At 37.3% G+C, this 11,848-nt stretch overlaps 1 protein-coding gene across 2 annotated transcripts in view; it reads right to left on the bottom strand.

Moving 5' to 3' along the window:
* Window positions 1-471: 471 nt before the first annotated feature.
* The window catches only part of KIZ (kizuna centrosomal protein), a 67,459-nt gene continuing 56,082 nt past the window's right edge, over window positions 472-11,848 (bottom strand). For both annotated transcript variants that reach the window (XM_081322561.1, XM_081322562.1), the window contains 2 exons: window positions 6,149-6,192; window positions 472-1,388 (listed from right to left, as the gene is read on the bottom strand). In XM_081322561.1, the coding sequence (XP_081178687.1) occupies window positions 1,285-1,388; window positions 6,149-6,192 (148 nt within the window). In that variant the 3' untranslated portion in view covers window positions 472-1,284. The remainder of the gene's footprint in view (window positions 1,389-6,148; window positions 6,193-11,848) is intronic.

The raw sequence follows: 11,848 nt of genomic DNA, 5'->3' as shown, positions 1-11,848 counted from the left end.
CTTCTCAATGCCTTCTCCTATCGCTGAGTTGCTTCATAGACTTCCTCTGGTCTGCTCTGCTCAACTGCCTTCTGCTTCTAGCTTCTAAACAGATTCATCTGTGAGTCTGAACCCTCCTCCTCACACAGCTGAGCCTCATAATGAACACGACTGGAGGGGCCCAGCTCTTCCTCTGACTGAGAGTCCTGTAATGCATCACAGCCTGAAGGCTCTCCAAACCCCTCCTCCTCGTCAGATCCCTCAGACTCAGCTGCTGGGAGCACAGGCTGACACAGAATCACAACACACTCAATGACCAATCCTGCATGAGACAAATACTTGAATACCATAGCTTACAAAGAATTGCTGGGTCAGAACAAATCTTTTTTGACTGTCAAGATCCTGTTTGTTTCAATGTGCAAGGATTATTTAATGATCATTGCTATCAATTGCAAAATATAAACAAAGATTGTGAAAATGATTTCTTCCAAGTTTTCAGCAGTACATTTTATTGGGAATATAAAAAGACAACAAATATAATATCTTGCATTGTCCAAGCTAAACTAAGGGTAAGAAGGCACATTACAAATTTGATTTCTGAAATAATATGCTTTACTTCTATAGTCAAAAAATATAGAGCTAAGCCAGAAGTGCCATTATTCATACAATTGCTCTTTTTGTGAAATTTCCCCATCTCTCTTTTAATCATGCTTTTAATTTTTTAACTACTATTTCCATAACTAAAAGCTTCCCTCCTGATGCAAGCAGTAGTAAATAATTAAAACTACAAATATGAACAAGGTCCCAACCGTATCAGCTGTTTTTTATTTAATGTAAAATTCATAATGGCATTAATAAACATCGTGGTTGTTTTGACCGGAACTGGATCCATTAGTTTGAAGGCCATTCAAGTATAAGAACAAACTTTTTTCAACCAAGCAACTGGATCAAGGAAGAAGTATAGGAGGGAATATATAAATTAAAGGCCTACAGTTTTCAAACTCCAAAATTACTCCCTCTCTCTTCGTACTTCAGATTTCAAACAAATCCAGGTGTAAATCTTAGCTTGTTGGGATTTTGGTGCTCATTGAGTTTGGTTTTCAGAAGACTTATAATCATTCACAAAAATACTGGGTGAAAGTAGGAGAGAGGATGATTTGGTGTGGCTAGAATGGTAAGGTACATCAGGTATCCATTCCATCAGGGTATCCCTTCCAGATTGACCTTTCCTGAAACTACTTTCCTCCTTAAAAATTGCTACTGGCTTTTTATCATTTGTTTGTAAGTGAGTATCAAATTAGATCTTCAGTCATAGAAATCACTGAATCCATCTTCTTGTGAACAGTGTTCCTGGGGGCGCAGGGCTGCTTCAATATCAGAATTGCTGTCATCAGAATCACCCCAAAAAGCTGGATTGGGAAACACATGGGGGAAGAAACAACAAGGCATTACATTTTTTAAAAAACCAATAATATATATGGGTTATTAAGCCTTCAATGAATGTCAACTAGATATTAAATACTGCATGACCCCCATTTAGCTGAAATCATAGCTGTAAAAGTTTGGTCTATGGATTGACCTGGTCCATCTGATTCCTCATCCCCATTTAAGGGTTTGTGAAGTTGTCACCTTCATTAAACATTTTTTTTCTGGCTCCTTATCTTTGATTTTTTGAAGAAAAAGAAAATTTTCTTGAGTGAATACAGGTGAAAAAATTGAGTGGGTTTAGGCAATTGTCAGCATCATTTGTAAAGATTTTAAAAAGGCAGAAATACAAGACAGCCTCAACTTAGACATATGAATCCTGAAGAAGGAGAAACTGCAAGAAAAAATGGTTTTCCATTTTGGGCAATGACAATTTCTCAGGAATTACCCACTGTTTTCACTATTAGTATTTGGTATACAAGAAAATAGTATCAACATTATGATTGGCATAATAAAGCAGATTATTCTGCCTAAAATAGAGATAGAGGAAGACAATCTGTGGGCTGAGGGTTACTTGCAGTCCTCTGGTCCTGGTTTTGCACCTTCAGAAATCCCATAATTGTTGAAACCTAAAGATGCCATTTATGACCATGTTGATATAAGAAACAAAACTATAGTATAAGCTCTCAAAATAATCCTAGTTAAAAACTAGGCAATCTCTTTTCCAAACCCTATCCTAGGTCTTGGGATATGGCCCTAATGCAGGGGTCTTCAAACTTGGCCCTTTTAGGACTTGTAGACTTCAACTCCCAGAATTCCTCAGCCAGGTATGCTGGCTGAGGAATTTTGGGAGTTGAATTACACAAATCCTAAAAGGGCCAAGTTTGAAGACCCCTGCCCTAATGTTTTGCTATCCTCAGAAATGTGGCTTTTGGATACAGAAAGATTATTCGCCCACAATTCAAGTTCAGAAGAAAATGTGAATGATCTATGGCCACTTTAGGTTTTGGACAATCGAATAAAACAGGTCTTCAAGCTTGGCCCTTTTATGACTTGTGGACTTTAACTCCCAGAATTCCTTAGCCAGCGTACCTGGCTGAGGAATTCTGGGAACTGAAGTCCACAAGTCATAAAAGGAGCAAGTTTGAAGACCCCTGGAATAAAAGCTAGAATCAACATAACTTAAGGTAGTGCAATCACAGTGTGAATGGTATGTATTCTGCTGCTTATCTTCAAAAAGGCTTCTGTAGAGCTAAAAAAAGGGACGCGGTGGCTCAGTGGGTTAGGACGCTGAACTTGTCGATCGGAAGGTCGGCAGTTTGGCGGGTCGAATCCCGAGTGCCGCGTAACAGAGTGAGCGCCTGTTACTCGTCCCAGCTTCTGCCCACCTAGCAGTTCGAAAGCACGTAAAAATGCAAGTAGGAAAATAGGGACCACTCCGGTGGGAAGGTAACAGCGTTCTGTGCGCCTTTGGCGTCTAGTCATGCTGGCCACATGACCACGGAGACGTCCTCGGACAAGCACTGGCTCTTCGGCTATGAAACGGAGATGAGCACCGGCCCCTAGAGTCGGAAACGACTAGCACGCATGTGCGGGGGAACCTTTACCTTTACCTTTTAGAGCTAAAAATGATGCAGAAATCACTTGGCTCAGGCACTTTCCTTATAATTGATGGCTAGAAACCTGTGGCTCTTCAGATGTTGGATTCTGGCCTCCATAAGTCTCAATAATAAAGCCCACTGGTCAAGAATAATGGAAATGCGGCTTCCGGTTCCAGACTTTCAGTGCTCCCAGACACGTGAGGGAATCGCTCCTCATGTTGCCTGGATTTCTTCATTGGGGGCCCCCCTGTAAAGGGGTCGAAAGTCGCCCTGGAGGGGCAATGAGCGGGGGAGAGGTCTCTCCAGTCGGTGGTAGAAGGGCGGCGGCCTTCCCATCGGCTTGGAGCTACTCTCTGAACTGAAGAAGAAAGGATTGGCCACTTCCATGGCCCATCATTTAGCCATTTCCTGCCAAAGCCAAAAGCACAACAAAGCACTTGAAAACTGGGTGAGAATTGCCTTCTTGTTTTCCTAATTGTCTACTTTCCCTGCCAAAAGCTTCTCAAATTTGCTTCCCCCTACGAGGAGAGAGGGAAGGGATTTCTTTTCCCCACCCTCCTTAAGAGCAGTCTTTGTCTACATTGGGAGAGAAAAGAAAAAGCCTTCTACTAAATTATACTGATTTATTGGACTTACTGCCTTTCTACTTTTGGCCCAAAGTTCCTATATTTACAGAAATGAACTATTCTACCTATTAGTCTAAAAAGGGGGACAAAAAAGAAATAAATAAAAAGATACTGTCTGAAAAGGATTTGAAGTACTCTGGGGATATCTAGTGAATACTATTGGCAAACAAGCTTGCTTGCATTTTGGACTGACCTTGGCATTAAGATAAAAACCTGAAACAGCTGGAGATGAATTTGGCTTAGACTTGAGGAGGTGGACTCTTACTGATTTTTGTTTGAAAAATAGCCTCTACCAAGGACTATTTATAATTATTACAAAATGGAGAAGGATCAGCCACAAACCTTGCTTGACTATAACCTTATACTTGAAACAATCTACAGAGTCACTGAGATGTCTATCTCCAGATTTGATAATTTACATGCCAACCTTAAGTCACAAATTGAAACCCAGACTGCAACTAAAGAATTTACACTTCAGAATATAACAAAATTGGAAGATATTATTATTGAGACAGAGGAATATAAGCAACAATTATCCAAAGAACCAACAACTTTAAAAGTACAAGGAACTATCACTATGGCAAATAACCTTAAGGACCAACAACACACTATGGGAAAACTTAATATGCAAGATAAGTGATGCTAACATAGTGGACGTGGAAGATCAACAAAGAGAGTTTCCTGAAAGCCTGAATAGCCAAGTATTAATTACAAAATTGGATAAGACTCTTTGTTTAAAGCAGATGAACCCAGACAGAAGAGGAATCCAGACAGAACTGGAGATAAAGTTTTTAGAGCAAATACAGAGACTAGAACTAACAGGGCAACAACATAATGATTACAAATGGTTTGGTTTTTGTGGACCACTGATGGCTAGATGGCCTCCTTCGATTCAAATAACATGTATTGGAGCGAAGGGAAACCTATCTGGCAATTCAAAGTCTGGAAACCTGATTGGCAAAAAAACAAAACAAAAAAACCCCCAGAGTTAGATTTAAAAAGTAAGTTCTTAGAGAACCATTAACGGTTATCCTTTTAGTAATCAGTGACCTATCAGGATCTAAAATAGAAAATGTTTATGAGATAGAACTAGAATGTGTTTATGTATCTATTAAGCTTATTTTAGACATTATAATTTGTGCACTGACATAATGGAAATTTGGTTTATAGATCCCACGTTTGATGTTAAAAGTCGTTTGATTATTCTAATTAAGAATTAAGAATTAGCTAAAATTTAAAACAGAATCTGGTTGTGTATAAATAGTTGTAGATTGATAAACATAGGCTGTGGTCCTGTCAGTAATGTGTGATGTATTAGGATGTGAAACAGACAATGTTTATTAGGTAGAACATAGCTACTCAGCCACTGTGTACATGTTAGATGCTATAGTTTTTGCTGTAATGAAATAAGGGAAACTTGGGTGGTGAATATTATTTGGGATGTTAAAGGCTAAATTTGAATATATAATTAAAATTAAAATTAGGTAAACTTTAATAACAGGACATAGATATATCTCAATGAAATTGAATTGACAAACTTTTCAATTGACCATGCTATTTCTAGAAATTTATTACCGTAGTTTAAACTGGTTGTATGAAATGTTAAGAGAAATTAAGAAGGATGCTTTGATAATGTAACCTGAATTATGTACTGAAAATTCTGTTACTGAATCTCTGATTACCCAGTCATCATGATGCTTTCTAAATATGTAGATCTTAACTGAAAAAACAATAAAACCTGTTTAAAAAAAGAAGAATGGAAATCCAATTTCTGGAGGGTTCACATCTGAGTTAACAGTTAGGATTTACAGCGTAGAGATAAGGTTAAGTTTGTAGAATACAAAAAAAGTGCTTTTTCATATAATGTGTAATATATGTGGAAGTCATTGACAGAAGATGTAAAGAAGTAGCATCTTCAGGGTCTCACTATTTTCAAAATGATGAAAGGAGGTTGCAATGTAAGACCTATTATTGGGGGAAGGCATAAGTATTGAAATGCACATAGAAAAGGGATGGATCTTGTATCACAATGCTGTTTACATCATCACTGTGATCCCATTTGCTCCTCTTGTAAATGCCACAGATATGAAGATAATTATTAGCCCTCTTTCCAGATGCATGATCACAAAATGAAGACTTATTTTACAAATAACTAAAGGTAATTTGGTGTGGAGATTAAAGGTGCCTGGCTAGGAAGTGAGAGATTGCTTTTCTAGTTCCACCTTGCCAACTGGGTAACCTCTCTCTCAGCTCAGAAAAACACGCTTTCTGAAAATATTGCCAAGAATATTAGAAGCACTTGCCCTGGCAGTCCTCAAAGGTCAAGACTGACTTAAGGGCACAAATTTATTTCAGAGAAAAAATGCTGAGTGTTCTTTCATTCTTTCTTACAGGCTTCTTAGACCCAAGATGCTACTACATGGACTACATGAACCCTAGCAAGATTCTCTATTGCCGGAAAGGAAAACAGAAAAAATCTTGAATTGGTTAGGTGACTACAACCGATGATAATCATACCTTTAGATTTTATTGTAGATATTATTCCTCTTTGATTTTCATCCCTGTAAAAAAAGATATATCAGTGTTCATATAGGGCAGGTGGATATATTTGGACATAACTTAAGATTAGAATGAATTCTAAGAACAGTGAACTAAAAACTTCACCATTGTTAGTATTCAGTTTTAATCAAAGCCAAACCCACTCAAAATGATATTTGTATTTTACAGTTTAAGATTCCTAGTTTCAGACCATTTTGCCATTTTCTCTGGATTAAGATTTTTATTCATTTTTGTGTATGTTTATACAGAATATTCAGCACGTAGCAAACCAACATCATAGTCAGAACAATATTTTTTTAAAAATAGCAAAGAAACACAAGCTTGTAAGTTTAATAAAAGTATATATATTTATGGGAAATTACTAGCTTGGAGGAAATAAATTTCCACTGAAAGTCAGTTACATCCATAGAATATCCAGCAAAAGTCACTATGTATTTCATTGATTACAGAAACACCTTCAATTGTGTTGATCGCATCAAGCTGTAGAATGTGTTTAAAAAAATGGGAATCCCAGCACATCTCGTCCTCGTGTGAAACCTATGTCAGAACATGGCAAAACAGAGTGGCTCTATACTCCCTTTATTCATTTAACGTATATGCTGTATATTTATTATGAGAAGTCTACTAGTAAAAATCAAGTACAATGAAAATAATGGGACTAAAATAAAATATGAAGGAGACCAAACTAGTGATAACAGGTAGAATCACTAGCCTTTAAGTGAAAATATTGAAATGGTGGATAGCTTCTGCCTTTTAGAACCAGCTATCAATATAATGGAACAAGCAGTCAGAAAAATTACCAAGAGCAACAACAGCCATGAATGCCTTGGAAAAGATATTCAAATGCTGGGATGTGATCAGATTTGTGCAAGCAACGATATTCTCTGCAAAGCTGAATGGAAGTGGAAGTTGGACTTTAAAGAACCAGAGTAAGAAAAGTATTGATGCCTTTGTATGTTGATGTGGGAGAAAGCTTCTACAGTATAAATACTGTGGACAGTCAGGAAAACAAACAAATAGATTATTGAACAAATAATCTCAGAATTTTCACTATAGGTACAAATGACCAGGTTCAAATTATCCTACTTTGGATATACTATACTTAGACCTAACTCTCAGGAGGTCTAGTGTTGGAAAAGCTAGAAGGAAAGAGAAGAACAGAACGAATAATTTGGATGGACTCATTTACAGTATATAAAAGTTGGAAGACCTAAAAGACCAGGTTAGGGACAGATTATCCTGGGAAAAAATTATCTGATTAGGTGTTCAGATGGCAGCAGCACTATAATTATGAAAGAGTGCCCAACAGAAATAATGTACTTTTTTCAAGATTTCCACAGGACTGCTATAAGCTTGTTGAAAGAAATGTCATACTTATTGTAAGATGTCTGCAGAAATAATGGCTAACATATGAAAAAAATGCATATTGTACAATGGTGGTGCAGGAGCTTCTGAATTCGTATTTTTGGATTCAGAAACTTCTTTCTGGATATAAGAAAAGTGCTTATATGCATGGATGTATGTATAGGAAGTGGGAAGATAGGAAATAGCATACACTAAATAAATAAACATATATTTCAATTCAGTATATTAAAATTATGAACATGATTGATACTTCAGACTATTTTCTTAAGCTTCCAGGTCTTCCTTTGCCACTTCTGTATAGCCACAATTCTGGTCACAGACATCTAATTAGAATTAAACAAATTACTGCAGAAAAATCTTCCATAATTAAAAAATTATCTCTGCAATGTTCTACAATAAACTGTCTATCAATTTGTTTTATGAGTTCTTAACCGTAAGTGGTGTGGGCACAAACTACTGCCGAGTTGAAAACTGTTCATTTTCCAAGGAAGCTTGGTACATGTCTACTTTTTCCACAGATAGAAGTAAGCAGTGTGCCATAATGTCACATAAGACCATTTTGTATACAAGCTTTATTACTTCTTTATTACTGAAACAATATCTTGTCAATCTTCAAAAGCTGATTATATTACTTTGTCTTATGGATTTTTACGCTATTTACAAAAATCTTAGTTGGAGAAGCTAAATGAATCCAGAAATTCAAGAGGGCTTGAGTAAGGAATCGATTCCTACTCAAGCCATTCAAAAGGAAGAACTATCTCCCTACCATGCTTTTTCAATAAAGAATATTATTTCATAATGTATTCTGTTGTTGAAAAGTTTAATTACTTTAGGAATTACTCTGCTTTCTAGAACATTCTATAGTTGTGCTGTGTAAAGAAATACTCATTTTTTTCAGTATTGAATCTTCCACTATCAATGCACAATCACAAGCCAAAATACTAAAAACAGATGCTTATTTACATTAAGTTAATGGCAGGTACTCCATGGACCTTATATACACATACCTTTTGCAAGACCCTAAAGTAAGACCAGCCAACATTTTTAGATGGGGGGGGGAGAGGCTTAGTTTAGTTTTGGTTAAGTGTGGGGAGAAAAATGAAAATATTTCCAAATCTTTGAATGATCTCACCAAACATGCCAGTATGTTTCAATGTTACCATATCTCTTTCAACAATTCTTATATCAACATTTAGCTAAAAAAAGGAGTATAATACCATCGGAGCATTAGTTTCTGTAAACTTTATTTTAAGAACTTCAGGATCTTAACGGTTTTTGCATCCATAAAGCATTCCTCTTTTTATCCCCAACCATCTACACACATAAGTATTTTAATAACTAAATTTGCACTTTAAAAATATGGCACTGACATTGCCCCTTAGAATTTTCTTCTAGTTCAGGAATTAGTGTACGCAACTGAGAAAAGTTATGTTTAAAGTCCAAGATAATTTATTTGTGATAACTCTCAAAGAACTATTTAACCCTTACCTCATTCTCTAGTTTGGAGCTGATGTTGATGAGCAAAGCCATTGCCTTTCTAAAATTAATTTCAAAATTCACTACCTATCCATATTTTAATATGTCTTCAACGATCAAAGGGAAAAGCTTATTTAGCTTAAGCAGTATTAAGGCAATGTCATCTGCAAAGTCATTCGTCCTATCTATGAGGCTTGTTACTTTTATCAGTGTTTTGAACTGTGCTGTAGTTTCAGTAGAAACTGTGATAGGACTAGTGCCACAATCACACTTTGGTCACATTTATTCGGAAGGCTTAAAGAAAGAGGAGAATAAGAGGGATGACTGTCTCATTCCTTTATATTGCTAATATGGGGACAGTATAGATGAGAAACAGGCTGTTTATAAACTGCCAGAAATCTAAAAATTATGATTTTCAATTACAAATCAAGACAGCACGCTTGGCTAATTGATCAGAATTGGGGGAAAAAATCAAACATCACTTAAATATCTGGTCTACAGGTGAAACTCGAAAAATTAGAATATTGTGCAAAAGTCCATTTATTTCAGTAATGCAACTTAAAAGGGGAAACTAATATATGAGATAGACTCATGACATGCAAACCAAGATAGTTCAAGCCGTGATTTGTCATAATTGTGATGATTATGGCTTACAGCTCATGAAAACCCCAAATCCACAATCTCAGAAAATTAGAATATTACATGCAATCAATAAAACAAGGAGTGTACATAGAACAATATCGGACCTCTGAAAAGTATAAGCATGCATATGTACTCAGTACTTGGTTTGGGCCCCTTTTGTAGCAATTATTGCCTCAATATGGCGTGGCATGGAAGCTATCAGCTTGTGGCACTGCTGAGGTGTTATGGAAGACCAGGATGCTTCAATAGCAGCCTTCAGCTCTTCTGCATTGTTCGGTCTCATGTCTCTCATCTTTCTCTTGGCAATGCCCCATAGATTTTCTATGGGGTTCGGGTCAGGCGAGTTTGCTGGCCAATCAAGCACAGTAATCCCACGGTCATTGAACCAGGTTTTGGTGCTTTTGGCAGTGTGGGCAGGTGCCAGGTCCTGCTGGAAAATGAAGTCAGCATCCCCATAAAGCTCGTCTGCGGAAGGAAGCATGAAGTGCTCCAAAATCTCCTGGTAGATGGCTGCGTTAACCCTGGACTTAATGAAGCACAGTGGACCAACACCAGCAGATGACATGGCTCCCCAAATCAACACAGACTGTGGAAACTTCACACTGGACTTCAAGCATGTTGCAGTGTGTGCCTCTCCATTCTTCCTCCAGACTCTGGGTCCTTGGTTTCCAAATGAGATGCAAAAGTTGCTCTCATCAGAAAAGAGGACTTTGGACCACTGAGCAACAGACCAGGTCTATTTTTCTTTAGCCAGGTAAGATGTTTCTGATGTTGTTTGTTGTTCAGGAGCGGCTTGACAAGAGGAATACGACATTTGAAGCCCATGTCCAGGATCCGTCTGTGTGTGGTAGCTCTTGATGCACTGACTCCAGCCTCAGTCCACTCCTTGTGAAAGTCCCCAACACTTTTGAATGGCCTTTTCCTGACAATCCTCTCCAGGCTGCAGTCATCACTGCTGCTTGTGCACCTTTTTCTTCCTCACTTTTCCCTTCCACATAACTTTCTATTAATGTGCTTTGATACAGCACTTGGGGAACATCCAACTTCTTTTGCAATTACCTTTTGAGGCTTTCCCTCCTTATGGAGGGTGTCAATGCAAAACTGTCAGGTCAGCAGTCTTCCCCATGATTGTGATTCCTACTGAACCAGACTGAGAGACCATTTAAAGGCCCAGGAACCCTTTGCAGGTGTTATGGCTTAATTAGCTGATTAGAGTGGGACACTTTGAGCCTAGAATATTGCACCTTTTCACAATATTCTAATTTTCTGAGATTGTGGATTTGGGGTTTTCATGAGCTGTACGCCATAATCATCACCATTATGACAAATCACGGCTTGAACTATCGTGCTTTGCATGTAATGAGTCTATCTCATATATTAGTTTCCCCTTTTAAGTTGCATTACTGAAATAAATGAACTTTTGCACGCTATTCTAATTTTTCGAGTTTCACCTGTATGTCTTCCACGAACAGGGAATCCAGGAAAGGCCATCTTGAGCATCTTATGCAAATGACATCAAAATCTACAACGGCCCTCAAAAGATCCTTCTACTCCCAAGGATATAAACTGATACCAGCAGCACTGAAGCTTTTTGAAACTAAAACTTAGCTGAGATTTGAATAGTTGCTAAAATATAAATTTCAAATGGAAATAGACTGAGAAATGCAGCTTGAATGTAGCAAAGAAACAGTGACCCCTTCTGGTCATTGTAGTCATCTGAGAAGATTAAAATGAAGCATTTATCAGTACAAACAGCTTCAAGTAGTAATCAGCAATTTATTCAAGTGAACAAAATATTTAAAGAAAAAGATACTTCTGTTTAAAAAAGCCAATTTAAACAGCGAATCAGATAAGAGTTTTATGAAACTCAAAAGCAAATCCTATTGTCCTTAACAGATAGCCTGGTAAATAAGAATATACTGAAATCTTAAGGCATACTTGAGGAAGCTAACTGAAATGTTTTGGGCTTTATTTTTTACATTCAGATGTTGCAAAAGGAAAAGCCTCTAAGAAAAGACACTGCACCTAGCCCAAACCTACAAGGACAGTCTGCTACTGACATCCACTGGCTGATTGAATTGCTACAGAGCAATCAAATGCCACACACATTGCTGCAACCATTGGTTTAATAATTATGCTATAACTACTAAGAATATGTTACTTTTGGATCATTTG

This window comes from Vipera berus (assembly GCF_964194415.1).
Source record: "Vipera berus genome assembly, chromosome: 3".
NCBI lineage: Eukaryota > Metazoa > Chordata > Lepidosauria > Squamata > Viperidae > Vipera > Vipera berus.
Note: the sequence above shows the minus strand (reverse complement) of the source record. Positions and strands in the feature narration are given on the sequence as shown.